This window comes from Acanthopagrus latus, chromosome 3 (assembly GCF_904848185.1).
Source record: "Acanthopagrus latus isolate v.2019 chromosome 3, fAcaLat1.1, whole genome shotgun sequence".
NCBI lineage: Eukaryota > Metazoa > Chordata > Actinopteri > Spariformes > Sparidae > Acanthopagrus > Acanthopagrus latus.
This window is the reverse complement of record NC_051041.1, coordinates 8,035,541-8,052,735: the sequence shown is the minus strand read 5'-3', so window position 1 is coordinate 8,052,735 and position 17,195 is coordinate 8,035,541. Positions and strand designations below refer to the sequence as shown.

The following is a 17,195-nucleotide window of genomic DNA, read 5'->3' as shown; positions in this document are numbered from 1 at the left end:
AGCCTTTGTAGTATCAAACTATTTTGCCATCATTCGATTAATCAATTATTGTTACACACATCCCTGATGCCATTATTGTCAATCTCTGATCTGACACTTGATGTCTCTTTCTCTCTGCTTCCTCTCTCAGGTGTACCCGGGGTTAATGGTGACTGCAGGACTTATCCACTATGTCCTCAACCTGCTCCACATCACAGTCCACATCCGAGATGTATGTGTCTTTCTGGCCCCAGTGTTCAGCGGTCTGACCGCCATCTCCACTTTTCTACTGACACGGGAGCTGTGGAACCAGGGTGCAGGGCTGCTGGCGGCCTGCTTCATTGCCATCGTCCCTGGATACATCTCCCGCTCCGTCGCTGGCTCCTTCGATAATGAGGGCATCGCTATCTTCGCCCTTCAATTCACCTACTACCTCTGGGTATGTACCTAGACGACATGCACCTATAATACTGTTTGTTGTTCAAAAGAAGGAAGTGACAGTTTAGATTTTTCCTTTTTGAGGAGCTGGAAAATAACCAAGATGTGTTCTTGTCAGCTTTTATAGCAGTTTAAGTTCAGACAAATATGTGAAAGCTTTTAACCCAGTACAGAGAGCTCAGTCTTTTTGTGCATTCTTTAAGGGACATGATTTTATGTTGCTAGAAAAGTCGCACTATTTTTCAGTCTTACTTGGCCTCAGATGTTGAATTATTTATCGACAGCCTTGAAACTTGAAGCACATATTTGCAGAACATTTGGAGCCCAGGAAGCAGCCTTCTGCACTGTTAAGCCTTCACAATAAAATTCTTTAAGAGTTGAAAAAAAAATCTCCAGTTAAGGACTGAATAGACCCCCTCCAATTAAGTCAGTGAGCACATCAGGTTATGTTTTACCCTACAGGGCAGATGACCTTGGTTTGTACCGTCTAATATGTTTCTATTATTTATTTATTTTATTTTATTTTATTCATTTATTTATTTATCTTTAACAAAACATGTATACAGATGTGAATAAAGATTCAATGCTTGCAGAGTGCAGAGAATTTGTAAAGTGGTTTTCCACAGTGAGTGTATGAAGGAGCTTTTCCATTGCAAGATGTCTGAAACATACCTCTCACTGAACCTCAGTGTGGCCACCTTACTGCCCGCAGCTATCGTACTTTGACTGCATTTTGTGTGTGTGTTTGTGTGTGTGTGTTAGAGAGAGAAATTGAAGAGCTACACTTTGCAAATGATTTTATCAGCTTCCCTTTCTTTCTTGTTATCAGAGTTGACCTTGACAAATATTGAGGTGTTTTTCTGTTCTGTGTTGAGCTCCATCGGTTCAGCGAAACATGCTTTATTATTTGTTTGGGATTTTTACTTTAAAGCTTGGAACAGTATTTATTTTAAAATGAAAATGTGGTATGGAAACTGGAGATGGAGAATAACACAATATTTCCAGATAACCAGCTTAATGGAAATAGAAGTAATCAGCTTCTTCTGTTTAAGAAAAGAAGTGGGTTAAGTGTCATGCTAGTGGACACTGTAGACGAGCATGCTACTGGAGTGACATGGAGCCAGTGAAATATCCTTAAAAAATGTAACCATTTGCAGAAGTTGTGGTGTGCATGCCAGCTGCCCTGGACTGTTGAAAGTAATGTTGCTTCTGCTGCTGAGGCAAGAGAGGATTGTTGGAACAAAAAGGCAGATACTTTAATAATAGGCAGTAATAGTTATGCATTTAGATTACAGTGGGAACACTTATTCATTTAATATCATGTCACAGAGTCTATAAAAATGTCGATTGACAAAATTGCCTCATGTTCCTCTAGACTGCCGGAATATAATGTAAAAGGTGCCAGGTTACAGTGAAGCAATTACAGTCAACAATGCACTGTGAAAGACATTCACACCTACAGTGTTAACCTGCTCAGGAGCAGGTGTCAAATGAATACAGTTTTCAGTTGGTCCAAATTTGATTTTGTAGATTTTATCAGTGTAAATGATTAAATTCATTGAATGGAAGTGATGTGCATGGAGCAGCTTTTGCTGCCCTCATTTTATTAAAATGGAGCCTGCAAGAAGGGAGCCTCCCCTACTTATAAGGCCTTTCCCCATAACAAGCATCTAACAGAAAAACGATGGCTGGTATTTAAACTTAATTTGATGTCATTCTGCAGTGACGTATAGCTTGCATCTATGTGTCTTATTTGCATAGCTCGTGCTGCTCAGGTAGCTTTGCCAAAGGACATACAGGTTTTGTTCTCCCCCAGCTCAGCATTATCTAGAAAAGATTGTCCCATGATTGGATGCCGCAATCCTATAGGCGCCAAAAGAAGCTCATACAGATAAGCCACATGTCCGTTACTGTCCAGGGAGACTTATCATTCATGGCTGGTTGGTATCAAGAGTTGCAGAAGAATAAAAAACAGAGTTCTGTTTGAACTTACATTGATTATTTTTTTCATCATACCTGTAGCACTTAAAAAATCCCCCTCCTGCTAAAAGCAGCGCAAGACCCACAGGAGTCCCAGTCCTGTGGATTTGGAGACCATATAATGTTGCTCATCAACATTCAGGATAAATGTTCCATCTCAGCCCATACTTTGGAGAGTTGATTGCTGCACAGCACACAGTAACATATTTCGTCTTTAGTTAAACTGAAACTAGCCATTAAACCAGTGCCAAGACATGATCTTCACAGATGTTTAAATATGAAAATGGACGTTGTCTCTTGTTGTTGCTCACTTTGCCTGTGAGTGCATGAAGACATCTTGTCACGAGGGGCTTTAAATTAAACACATATTTGTTGTTAATGCTGCAGAACTCTTGATCTGCATAGTGCAATTAACAAATGTAAATGGAGGTTGTTAAAACAGTTGGAAATGAGAAGCACTTTTGGTTTTCCATTTTTACTTTAAATTTGCAATTCAGAGATTCCTCATTCCGGGCAACTATAGGTTGGTATACATTTGTATAATTTTGCAATTTGCATATCTCATTTAACTGTCATTTGAAGCCTCAATGGAAGAGTCCTCCAGAGGCAGAAATTTGCTGAAAGTAGCGGCGCCCCATGTTAGAGAGGCTGGCGAGCAGGAAAACTGGCACTCTAACCATTCTCATCCAAGAGTGTTTCAGTAAGTGAACAGAAAAGAGCTTTCATTATGCACGCTACAGGCGAGTGGATATAGTAGCTCATAGGCTATTTGTCCAATTTTTATTTTACCTTCAAGGCGTCGATCTCCTTTTACGCTCCAGTGTAAAGGCATGCTGCGCGGTAGAGGCTTTCATCCAGGTACAAGTAGTGATGCAGGTATTTCGTCATGCTATGCCTCACTGCTATTTGTCACAGTGGAGCAAGCTTGGCAGTATAGTAGCCGCCGGGTTGAAATGGACCTTTTTTTTTATCTGTCCAAGGATTCAGCCATCCCAGGTTATGTCAGTTTGTCAAATTGTGCATGGATAGATCTGTACCTGCATTTTCAAGGTAGTGTGTGTCACTAGGCTCGACTGTGCTCGCCGACAGCTCTGTGGCCCTTATTTGAACTCGTTCACTGTCACTGATCTGGCAATGGCCGACAGTTTAGTGTCCAGGTGGCTGGCTGAGCATGCCTGTTGTGTCTACAATTTAAGTCCTGATACAACATTAAACTGCCTCCGTGTCTGTGTACCGGCTCAGTGGAGTGAAACCAAACCGCTTATGGTGTCACTCGCTGGGACAGCTGACATCCTCAAACAAACAGTGCATATTGGGGAGCCAAACATATTTAGGAAATGTATTATGCATGGTAATAAAGGCTTTTATATCTAATAATACAACCACAAAGAAATTGAATTGATTTTAAGAGACGCTATATGTAACCAATATTGAAAAAATTAAGGAATAGATTTCAAGATTAGTGTCAGTATTTAAGGCTAACAACCTGCACATAATGGCCATTTACACCAATGTGCACAGACAACTCTAATGTTACTGTACCAACACCGAACAAGACATCCAACAAGACAGCTGGCGCTGCTAATTTATGATAGAATAGGCAAATAAAAAGTTAGGAAACAACAGAGTAAGAAAACTTTGTTGAGATGTGACATATTGAGAGAGCTCAGTAACACGGACTGCAAACGGTGCACAGAGTTGCAGATAAGTGATCTGAGTATAGGCTGAACTTTAGGTGAACTGCTTCTCTGCCATGGAACCTGGATGAACTGCATTATAGAATGATACTCTTGTCTTTTTGAGGTTATCAGTAAGATTGAGTGAGTGTGATCTTTTTACAGTCGAGCTACAAAGCAAGGAATCACTGCCTGCATGAATGTTATTTGCAAATCTTTAACTGTTCATTTGATCTATTGCACATTTGGCAGATTTGTTGTTGTCACAGACCCAAGGAAGCACAGTGTCAAATCTGGTGCAATTTGTGCAAAACATTCATTATTAATGAAGCTTGAATAAACATCGAACATCCCTCTGCAACAGTGGGGAGACTCCGCTTCAGTGCTCTGGCCTTATGGCTCTGTAGACTGAAGCTGGGCTTACACCTGATCTCATGGTGAAGCAGACGTAAACAAATTGGAGATTAGTCTGGTACAAACACTTGCACGGGTAACACGTTGCAATGAGGAAAACCAAAAAAGGCTGAAGATTAAACAAGTCTAGATGAGTAGGGAGGTGCATTTTTTTCAATTTTTCAACAAGAACTGGAGGTCATGTCATGTCAAAAACTGGAGGTGAGATTTTTAAAAATTACTGTCAACAGGAGCACGCTAGCTTACAGCTCAGATATTACTGATGTGATCGTCCTCATTTTAAATCGTAAATATCAAACATGTATGATATTATCAGGGTGGGCCCTATGAGTCCGTGAGCAGTTCAGGAGGCTTGACACCGGATCTGTAAACCCCTCAAAGTAACAGATAATCTGTGCCGAACAGCATGTTATCAAAAGGCACTCCATTACACATTTGATATAATATAACAGCCAATGAGTACATCATGGCAGCCTCTGGATTTAAATCAGTTTCTTGTTCTCACAGCAGGCATCACATTACAAAACCTTTTATCGGACATCTTGGGTTCTTAAAAGTTGACAGGAGAGCCATTATCCTTCCAGACTTCGCCCATCCAATCATTTTTTTCCCCTTAATACATCTCAGGTGTTTGCCTTCTGTGTCCATCCGAAATCACTTTTTAATTCTGCTGGACTCATCGGAAACTGCCGCCATAACCATTTATCCCAGCAGGAAATGTGTATTAGGGACATCTTTGTCTCTGCACCATTAAGATTGCCTCTTGTCATCTTGTGCGTGTGATCAATGCATCTCCATGTGAGGCAGGTGTTCCTCGCTGCAGCCATCACTGCCTCTTAAGGTGATGTGTCATCAGTGAAGCAGTGCCATCGAAAAACTCCTCATCCACTCACCTAGCACCTCTCGCGTCCTCTGTTCTATTTGCCAAGGGCCCTGAAAAACAATCATCCAAGCCATGCTCCACTGCTTCCCATTATCAGTCTCATTTACCCACATTTGTCTTTGCGTTTTTCCTTTCCTGCTCTCCATCTTTCTTCCATCTCGTCTCTCGTTTAATTGTCTTTGTCTTCTTTTGTCCCTGCCATTGTTTTGCCCTCACCACGCTCTGCTTTCTGTCTCGTCACTCATGTTCCCCCCCGCCTTGCTTTCTCTTCCTATATCTCATTATTGCTAATTCCTGTCTTCCGCTCTCTTCCCGTCTCTTCACCCGCGTCCTCTCCGCCACACGGCAAAAATGCACAAAGCCATTCTCTCAAGTCTCAGCCCAATCTTCATTATCCGACTCCTTCATTTTATCCACTAATAACCCATTCAACTCCGCTCGCTTAATCTCAGTGTTTACCCCCCCTCCCAACACACACACACACCCCCTTCCCATAATCTATAATTGAATCCTCTCACACCCAGGAGAGCTGCTCTTTTTAACACCATAGCTCTATGTAACATGAACACACACACACACACACACACACACACACACACACACACACAATTGTAGTGCCTCCCCCCTTGCTCGAACCCCATGCACCATGCCTACATTGTTGTAACAGTAATTCCACTCTTTCTCTCGTCTCACATTTAATTAGCTGGACTTGTATCACGCTGTGTGACTTGTGCGTCTTCACAAAGAGAGTTTCGGCTGGGAGGGCAGTTGGAGGAGGCGGGTTGAGGCGCCAGTTGAACACGGTTTGCACATGTTTCTGAAAAGACAACACAAGGCTGGAGGCTAGCTTTGGGCCAGCTTGAGTGGAAATGTTGTCTGAGGAGAGGAAGCAGCAGCTTGTACAGTATCTGTTGTCATCCTAATCTGTCACTGTGCTTGTTTTCACTTGTAAACAAAGGAAGCAACATGGAGCCTTTTTATAAGGAAAGTGTTTTTGTGGCTGTGCCTTAGGTGGTGTACAATCAGTTGCCAGTTTACACCTGGCTAAAACTAATGCAGTTTATTAAATAGCTCTGCAGTGAATTTAACCTTAATGGCATTCAAAAAGTAAAGTTTTAGAGGTTTTAGAGAGGTGCTTATTTAACTTCATGGTCATTTTGGGGCTGCAGTTTGTGGAGCTGTTTGAATAGGGTTGCATAATGAAGGGTGTTGCAAAATATAGATCGTTACAGCATCAACATCCTAATGTTCGTGTGCACAATAATAACGTTGGAAGATGTGCAATGTAAAGTAAGGCAAATCATTTCAAACACTCCATACGACTGCATTTTGTTGCTTGATACAAAAGGAACATTTGCACAGTTCTCATTTTCCATGACTAATCTACAAGAGGGGTCTGTTTGATATTACATAATTTAATCAGATTTAAGGGTTGTTTGATACATGGGAATTTGGTGCTTGTGAGTGATGTAAAGGCTCTGCATGCACAGCAAACTCGATCACAATCATTCTTGATCTATTTACCAACTAAATTGAGCCATGCAATCTTCATGAAAGGAGAATTTATCACCGGTCTGTTGTATTGGTGTGCATTAGATTGAGCCAGATGTACTTAATAAACTGGCTACTATTTGTAAATAACAATTTGATGATATTATTTATTTTTACAGAAGTAGGTGGATAGTATTTTCCCTCAACCCGTCGCTCCAGATTAACTGTTAGGGACTGACAAAAATATTTGAGCCGATTCTGTCAGTCAATATGTTACGGGGCAGCCAAGTGACTTTTAAAAAAATGATCTGTAATTATGTTTCAGGATTACCAAAGAAAGACCAACACAATCCCCTGTAATGTGACAGTTAAACAGTGCTTTTGATGAGCTTGCCGTGTTTTTATCTTGATGCTTCTTTACCTTTTCCTTCATTGTATGAGTTGACTCATGTAAACGAGTGATCTGTCAGATCTATTCTACTTCTGCAGTTGTCACACTGTGCACTCAGCTGATGAAACTCGGTGACAGAAAGTGTAGCTCTCCGTATAAAAACTCAGTAAGACTTTCAAAAAAGCAAAGCGTGTCTTCGTACTGGACTTGTATGGGGTCTTTCAGTCAAGACAAAAGAGAGACAAGCATCAGCCACCATTGCTGATTAAAATCTGACCTGACTAAAGCCGAAATGTTCATATATTGTGTAATAACAATTTCTTCATATTATGTTTCGTCACATTCCCTGGCTTCCTTCCTCACGCTCTGATGTATTGTGTGATGTTTCCCTGGAAGCAATAGCAATAGGTGACCAAAGAAACACATTTTTACCTCATCAAATTAGCCTTTGTCTGAGTTTGAACACTGTTGGAACATGGAAACATTTGGAGTAATATAAGCACATAACCAGACTAAATGTGTAACATGTCCTTTTCAACACTTTAAAGATGTAACCTGAAATATTAATACATATTGTTGATATTATTATTATTATTATTATTATTATTATTATTATTATTATTATTATTATTATTATTATTATTATTATTATCTGGCATCTAATTGTTGAGGTCTGGGCGAACAAGTAGACGGTATGTACTTTTAGAACTGAAAATCATCACCAACCACCCTATCTACTCTAGAGAAATGAATCTCATCTGACTAGGGCTGTAGTCCTGTGAGGCAGACCTAAAGAGAGCAGCAAGCTCCTAAAATGTTGTCATTTCCTTCTTATAGGACAGAAATGTATAATTAGGTCACCACTTACCTACTTGCTGTGGCCCACCTCAACACAGAGGGAAAGCACTACTTGTAGATGGTTTATTCTTGTCTCAGGTGTTTCTGCGTGCGCCTACAGTATGAAGCTGTGTAAGTGTGCAAGTGTCTGTCCGTGCAGTTGATTGATTGGTGGTTGATCCAGGGGTCTGTCTGTGACGCTCTGCTGGGTATGCGGGTGAACCCACCTTGGTCCAGTGATCATCAATTCTCCCTCATCAGCGAATCTCAACTGTTGCTGGATGCAAACTAGCTGCTTGACAACCCCCCTGTCCTCCCGTCACTGGTTCTCTCAGAGTTTGATCATTTGAAAGGTCACTGTTAAATGCATCTTTTATTCTGGGTGTGTGTATGTTTTTATTGTCTCAGTCTGTTTAGAAATGTTAATTCATACACTTGCCAACTTCATCAGCCTGTGGCGAGGAACGAGAGCTTGTTTACAAGATGTTTTCGTTGGTCTTGTCTGTATCGCTCTCCTCTCATCCTCTCACCACAGCTGTGCTTCCTTATCGACTGTGATCATAAAGCCTTGATCATTAAATGACAAAAATACACAGAATATGTCTTTGTTTCTCTTTTAAACCCATTTTACGAGTAAATACAAGGTTTAACACATTTGTAGTTTTGACTATTTGTCTTAACCTTACTCTAAAGTCTTATGATTCACAATGCAAACACAACTTTTAATGAGGCTCCTAGCGTTGAAGTGTGGTGCCAGAAAACAAATTGAGTGGATCATCAGTACAGCGGACAGCCTGCACCCACGCCAGATTTGAGATTTTTCTGCAGTAATTGACGGAGAGCACCTTGTCATTATCACAGAAAATGCACAGCCTTTATTTTCTAGTGTCCCTGAAACCGAAACCAGAGGTCTTGTGTCTTCTTTGATGGTAGCTAACACTGCTGTGACTCCTTTGTCATTTTGTGCTTTTTTTCTCTCTCTCGTAGGTGAAATCGGTGAAGACCGGCTCTGTATTCTGGACCATTGGCTGCTGTCTCTCTTATTTCTACATGGTAAGACTATTCCTAATACTGTGGAGCACCTCAGAAAATATTAGGCTTACCATTGTGACCAATATTAGAATACAGTGGTGTAGACCTACTCTATTTGGATTACTGCTTTGCTTGCTCGTCCTAAGTTCAAAGTCATCATGTTCAGTTTCAACAGTGCGGCTCAAAATACATAATGGATATGTCCTGTTTCGAGACAAGTTTGTGGCGTTTTTGCACCTTCCATTGTACCTCCACTAACCATGCTTATAGCCTGTACTCTAGTGACTACAGTATAAACTAACCTGTCATTTAACTGAAAATCTTAAGTCAAAATCAAAGATATTCTGCCGTCTCCTCAAACAAACCAAGTGAAGTGTTAAATGAGCTCATATATTCATTTAGGACCTGACCTTTTAAATATTTTGTCTTTTTTATTTTTATTCATGATATTTTTAATTCATTATGTGTACTTTACACATTTCTCTTTTTATCATATGTGAAATATATGATGCATTTATGTACTTTGCTGCTACGCAATCAACTTTCAGAGACAAAAACCGTGATGATGATGATTAAGTTAATTGTGTAGGGTTCAGTTTAATTTAGGTCATCATCAATTCTGTGTCTAATTCCGCTAATTGGTTCCGGCTCTTATCAAGCCTTTTCCATTTGTCCCATATATCAAATCACAATGTTGTTATGCTAACAATAACAGTCACTTCTGAGAAAACAACTGACGGTCGATTCGCTTTGCAGAGATGTGTGAAATTGGCAAACTTATTCATTTAAGTGGTTATTTTCAGCCGTAACTACCCAACACAGACATCCCGTACTTAATGCTAGTTTTGAGTAAACTTAAGCTGTCATTTCTTTTGTCTTGGAATTGACAGTCTCCAACGTGAGTGTGTTGTTGGTAATAAGATATTAAAGCATCAAACAGACATGTTTAGATGAATGAAATGTATTCACAGGTAAAAAGGTAATCAAATTGTAATGTAAGAGTGATGCAAGTTTTTTTAATGCAGAATTTATTGTAAGCAAACATTGTGATTGCTTTTCATATTTTCTGGTGGCTGAAATAATAAAACCAAAGTCTCAGCGTATTTCTGCTGCCATAAACAATCATTCATCCTAAGCTGCAAGGCTGAATCTTTTAAGTTAAAATGTAAAATAAATTATGCATGTATAAAAAAACCTTCAGTTTTATAATTGACTATACCCGAGTTGAAGACCTTCACACCGGCCGACTCTGCAGCACTTTGATTCCAAGAGTGGGCATCAAAAACACTGTGTTCTCACACGGCGCTGCAGGAAATGCTGTGTCATGTTAGTCGGACTTCCTCACTATAATGAAACTGATGTTGTTACCTGTCTTTTATAAAGCACAAGCTCTGGCTTTGTTTTGCCATATTTTTTTTAAACAATATAGCACTAAATCCAGACACTGCACAAGCTAACCAAAACACAGAAGTTTCCCCCACCAAATCTCACTTTATATTTGGCACGAGTGACCAATTCAGAAGTGATTCTCAATAATTAACTTCGCTCCTGATATGATAGCATCAGGACGAATGCCCTCTGTCGAGCTTAGACATGGCAGTGCACAGAAAGGGGTGCATGCCGTTGAGCCAGTGTTTTCTGCATTATTTAAGAATTTAGGCACAAGCCCATCAGGGGCTCCACGAGAGAGATGAGATAAAAAGACAAGCCAGGCAAACTGCCTCGGCGACAGATTGTTTTTGTGTGTGTGAGGGAGCATGATCGCCTATGAAAATCTCCAGCTCCTTGCTCATTTCAGGCTTAATCTCTGGTGGCCGGCAGTGAGACAGATATCAAATGAAACGGATTACCAAATCCAGCTTCATCGATCACACTGGGCCACAGCATCCGGAGAGGAGGAGGAGAAGGAGGGTGGAGAGGATTGGAGAGGGGATAGAGGGCAGCTATGGAAAGATGAAGGAGACAAAACAGAAGATAGAGGGCAGAGACAAAGGAACAGAGAGGGGTGTGGAAAGATAAAGACAGAGGAAACAGAGAGATGGAGAGAAAGAAGGAACGATATGACAGGAAAAAGATTGTAATGTGATGTGTAACTTCCGCACTGTCCTAGTCGGCAGCAGTTGGAACACTGAGTCTTCTTCCTCCTCATTACTGCTATCTTTCCTTCACACCGTTTCTTCCCCTTTCCTCACTGATGTGATATTCCTCTGTACTGTGTCTGCAGCCCACCCACTGTTGCAGATGAGACCACTAGCAGTGAGCAACAAACTAGACTTACATGTGTCCATGAACATCACTAACCTCCTGACCACCCACACGGTCTCCTGTTGGTCCCACACACGAGTATCACATGCACTCATTGATCCTTCCCTACTTCGTTTTTCTGTTGGTTTTTTTTTTACCGCCACATCACCTTACACCGTCAGTTTTTCTCAGGATATGGCCATGGCCACATTTACCCATACTGCTTAATCGAATGTGACATTCATAAAGGAGATGGGGAGACGGAGAGGGAGGTCCCCTGCCTGGATATTGGCATAATCAGAGAAGAGAGGACAGAGAAGGAGGAGATTAAGAAGAGGATCAGAGCATTAGGACCCTGGTGATGGACATGAACCACAGGGACCATTCTGCTTTGCAGCACATCATATCCCTTTCATCCCTCCAGGGGTGAGGGTTGTGTGGGTGAGGGTCAAATGAAGGGAAAAACCAGAAGGATGGTTAAAGCAGGGGCATGGTTCAACTGCTATTCATTCCCAAAGTTATGGGTGCCTATGCCTTATGGCCCCCTCAAGCAGAGCTCACTAACATGTCATGCCAAAAGCTCCTATGATTGTTCAGTCATTGATCAGATGCTTTGAACAAAAGGCTTCTTAGGTGATTCTTTAAAAGATGTCAATTTGTCTGAGTTTGTAACCTTGCTCGTAGCATCACTCTAAGAATGACAATGGTTGGTAAGTCCATTACAGTCCCTTAACGATACTAAGTAATACTACCAGTTGCTTAAAATGCTCACCTGTTGGCAACCCTCTAACTTTTCCCCTTGCAACAACTTGTAGTTTGAGTGAATTATGTCAGCAACTGTCAGTAAAAGTTCACACAAACATTCGCGTCCCTCTGAATGACTTGAACAAACTTGGTGATCTGCTGAGTTTTCATGAATTGCCATCATCTGGTCAAAGTTTAACTTGTCCAATACTTTGCCTTGATACCAAATAGTCAGCACAAGTACTAAAGCAAAAGTATTACCATGAGCCTCAGCTTTTTGTGGTTAAAAGTGGTTACTAATGAATATTATAATGGTAAAACCACAAGAACAACATGCCGAGTATTGTAAACATTATCCACCTTATTCCAAGTTCACATGATACCTTGGTAAAGTATGAGCCCACCTTGCGACTTAACTAAAACAGCAGGTTGCTAATCCTCTTTCTCAGAGTGACTGTTTTTATATATTAATGAAAACAAGGTTATTGACTTTATCAAGTGAGTAGTTTCCCTAGTAACCTCCCCAGGAAACATGTGGATACCTGCCTTATATCAGCATGTTAACATTGTCATTGTTTGCATGTGTTTAGCATTTAGTTCATGGCTGTAGACCATTAGTCTTGTTTAATTAAAAGATAAAGCTACAGCTCTCATTGTGGTTTGAGTAAAATGTAAGCAGTAGTCTGGCCCGTGTCCAAGGTATAGCTCAGGGGCAATCACCATCTGAAATCTGTGCTGACGTGCTACCTAACAGTGGAAACTTCTGCAGATTCACAGAGCAGTCTGATGTAACAGCAACCTTTTTTATGACCCTTGATCATTAAGTGTCTTTGTTTTTATGTTCAAGTCTTCTTAATGATCTAGAAAGTCACTGTTGGTATCAGAGAGGGCACAGCGAGTGAATATACACAGAGAGACAGAACAAAATTTGTAGTCCTCTGTGCAAAACAACAGACTGAAGCCCAACAAGAGCCCATAGACAGGCTGGAACACTTGTGCGCACACACATACAAAACGTTGGCACACAGTATAAACCTCTTCTCCCTGCTGTGTTCTCTATATCCTCTTCGGAGTGCCCCAGAGGTCACCAGATAAGCCCTGTATGAAATGCAGAGAGCGATAACGGCTAAAAGACTTTGCTCCAAACATTTTCTGATTCCTGCCCTCAGCTGTTAGCTCATGGCTTGGGCAGAGGGCTTGCTGTTAGAAACCATGATTTCAAACAGAGCATGTTTTAGTGCACGTACAGACGCACACAGCTTTGTTTTTTGTCATGGGCATTCATCTTTGTATTGTCCTCTAATGTTGCCAGATGGCCGATTTCTCCCATTCTTATTTTCCACCAGTTAATTGTGCGTTTTGCTGGCATGACTATTTACTCTGTTGACTCCAAAAGTAAATCTGCTTTGTTTTATTTTAGAGTTTGATGAAAAACAGATGCTAATATCGCCTTGACATCATGTCGTAGTTTCCTTGCTTACCATCTCGCCTTGTCACGTCAGTTGTTGGCCAATGTAATGACATTTCCGTTAGCCTCACCTGTGCTTTGTGTTCAGAGCTAATTAGTAAATATCATCATGCTGACATGTATAAATAAGATGGAAGAAATTGATACTCACTAAACATCAACATGTTAGCATTGTCATTACAAGCACATTAGCACGCCAATGTTAGCATTTAGCTCATAACACTGATGAGCAGCCTCAAAGAGAGCAAAAAGAAACAAACCACATTTAGAGGGCGGTTGGAAATTCCTTTCATATTGAATTCTAAAGCATATTATATTATTAAAGCGCATCAGATCATGATTGTGTAATGATGGCTCTATGTTTTTCATGCCTTCTTGTTGGAAAGCCATTGTTACCAGCATACGCAGTAACTAACTAACTTCATTAGCACAGCAACCTATGCAGATATGCTGGTAGTGTCTGAGATCTGAGCAGATCAGAGCACTTGTAAACAACAGTGCCCACACTCCGTCTTACGTATCGGATTTGAGAAACAATTTAGATTTGCCTGCTCTCTGAACATAGTTTATGTCTTGTTAAGAAATAGATCAGTTCAGCTTGTTAGATAACACTAAATAGCAAACAAACATGGATGCTTTATGCAAGCTTGAAGCCCATTACTGACTCAGTGTTACTTAACCCTGCTTTAATGCCAATTTGGTAAGTGGACTCTATTTTTAAACAGAATAGCACACAATTATATAACTGTAACACAAGGGTAAGTGACTGTTTTATTGTATAAATAACAACAGTAATCAGAACTGCTGGTGTCTCCATACTGAGTTTACCTGAACACTTTCAAAAGGTGACCAGTAGACAATTTCCGATCACTCTCCTCCATCCTTCTGCTGAGCCTCCTACACTTTTAACCAGTTAACTTTCCAAATGGGAAAACAAGCCTCCAAATAATGTTGATTCTCTGAGCCAGTAATGCACCTCACGACTGCCAGGGAGTCTAGAGGGATCAATATTTTAAATTTTAGGATTTTTTATCAGTTTTATCCTGAGACACACTGGTGCTTTTAGCATGTTTTTTGCAAATTAACGTTTGCCATTATTTCTGGAATATGCCTATTCACACAATTTCACAATGCAGATACTGTGTGACTTGTTCATCTTGTCTTTGTGGACATGTGTCCCATTGTATTTTATGTTTCTGACTGACTTTAACAGCTCAGTGACAGTTTCAAAGCCCTGGTTTTGCTTTGTCTCTTATTCAGACACAGCATGTTTGGTCTCTTCTGTGGGTTGTAGCCACTTTTAGCCAAATGCAGAGGCGGTATTTGAATTCGATTTTCTCAATGCACTCTGTTTTCCTGACTATACATACATACTCACTAAATTTTTTTAAAAGATCTACCTTGCAGATGTTTGATAGTTTTAAAGTCACTAGGCCACGAGCTTTGAGCGCTGTTTGCCATCCAGTTCCACAGCCATTCAGCAACAGAGAATCACCAATCACCTGCCCCCGTGTCAACGCAGAAAATGAGTCTTAAATTGAAGTCATCTCTGGTATTCATTGAAGTTACGGTTCATGTGTTACTAATTGGCTGTCACCATCTTAGAGAACAGATGCATAAGCGGCTGCCAAGAGATGATTGCAGCTAACCATTCAACAAGGAGCCCATTTAGGTGTTTTTCTTTCCTTCTCTCCCTTAATGTCGCACATTAATACTTTTATCAATTAGACATGATGTGCTCCTTTTTCCTGTGATTGCGCAAGTGTAATGAATGCTCCTTTTATTAAACTCAGCAGGTGCAACGGGACTCTTTCTGACAAGGAGAACACCATTTGCATATACGCAAACCCCCTCTCCTATTTAATTCAACCTCAATCTATTTAGTTGCTTTGTTTCACTTTCCAGCATGTTACAGCTCTCCCTTTTCTTTCTCTCTGTCTTGCTCTCTTTCTCTGAACACTCCCTTTTTTGTGTTCTATCAGTCTTTTGCTCTGCTCTCCTCTTAGTCTGTCTAGTGCTCTCACCGTTTCCATCTGCCCTTTGCAGTAGTCAAGTAGAGGCAATTGAAAACTTGTCAGGGATGTTTTTGTAGAGTAGTTTTTATTGCCCCCACATCCAGTGTTGTGAAAAGTTAGTGGATCTTAGTATCAGCTGAGATATAATTTTAGTGCAGCTTTTAAAGTTATTGGTGCGTCTCACAGTTTTTACGTCTAACATGTAAAGTATGATTGCATAGTTTTTATAGTTTCAATATAAGTCTGTATTTTATAGCTTTGTGCTTGTGTCTAATGGTGAAGCAGCCGCAGGATGTTTTTACAACCGGTCTTGAACGATTCTGCTCGAGGTGTGAGAGATGATCTTTGTGCAGGGGCGTATCCATGTATGAAGGGCTGCTTGTATGTATAGTTTATTAACTTTTTAATTAATCCAGATTCTGTTTTCAAAATGGCACTTGTATAATTGTCATTTAATGTGAAAATTAATCGATTAGACAAGTAGATCAACAAAAACTGTATCTACTACCATCATGATTTACGTTTTAGGCAATGACGTTTCACACAGTATAGCACAGTCATCTGAAATGCAAATAATCATTAGTGGCAGCCGGAGAATACATGAATTCTGTTCTGAGTGCAGTGGTAGAATTTGGAGTTGAGTTTAAATTAGAAACCTGACTCCAGTAAACTTCTGGAGTGTTGCCAGAGGTTAAACATTGATTGTGGTGGTTGACCTTTTGGGAGACTGGGGACTACAAATGGCACTGAATTCACAAGCTACAGTCACTTACAATTGCACATGAATGCACCATTGTGGCAGACCTTTTAAATTGGCACTTGGAAGTGTATTTCCATGCAGAGCTCTGGAAGCAAAAGCAGTACATAACAAGAACTTGCATGGGGGATCCACTTGGGATTTGCTGCCTCAACTAAATTGACATAAGAGGGTAAGAGTGCATGAATATCGATGAGACATCTCCACACAAGAGAAATTAGCCATGGTATAGCAAAAAAAATATACAGTACTACATATGAAATATATCATCTGTGAAGACCATGAGTCTCCAAATCATCCAGCAGGTTTTTAAATGTTTCTTTCGCTGTCTAGGCCAGAGGAAAGAACCCTTAATCCCCCAGTTTATTTAAAAGATGAATAAATAAATAGAAAATGAGGGCTGCACAGTTAATTGAAATATTATCAAAAGCTAATATGTCCAAGTGTAATATCCAAATCGCAGAAGCTGCAGTTTTTTGATAAAGCCAAAATGTGTAGCAAAACAGTATTATAATGAAGCTCTGTGGTGCTGCAGAGATGTCCTGACCTACAAATCTTGCCCTCCAGATGTGAGAAAACAAGTTTATTCGGCACAAACCCCAACAAATGTCAAATCATCAGGATTTTCATTGTTTTAAATGTAAATTAAAATATTGGGTGCGTTCAGACTGCCCTTTCGGTGCGTTAATCATGTGCAGATACTCTTCCTCACCATCTGTGGGAAAGGTTCCGATGCAGAGAGTGGGGCCAGCTTCGCTGCAGCTCTGATCCACCTCCGGAGGTAATATCAAAGCCCAGCAGAGGCGAGATGACATCTGTGTGAATGGTAAAGCCAGAGACGCGGAT

At 40.5% G+C, this 17,195-nt stretch overlaps 1 protein-coding gene across 1 annotated transcript in view; it reads left to right on the top strand.

Moving 5' to 3' along the window:
- Positions 1–17,195, top strand: part of LOC119016925 (dolichyl-diphosphooligosaccharide--protein glycosyltransferase subunit STT3B) — an 85,888-nt gene that overhangs the window by 43,816 nt on the left and 24,877 nt on the right. The window contains exons 3-4 of the mRNA XM_037093291.1: positions 131–418; positions 9,077–9,142. Coding sequence (XP_036949186.1) covers positions 131–418; positions 9,077–9,142 — 354 coding nt within the window. The remainder of the gene's footprint in view (positions 1–130; positions 419–9,076; positions 9,143–17,195) is intronic.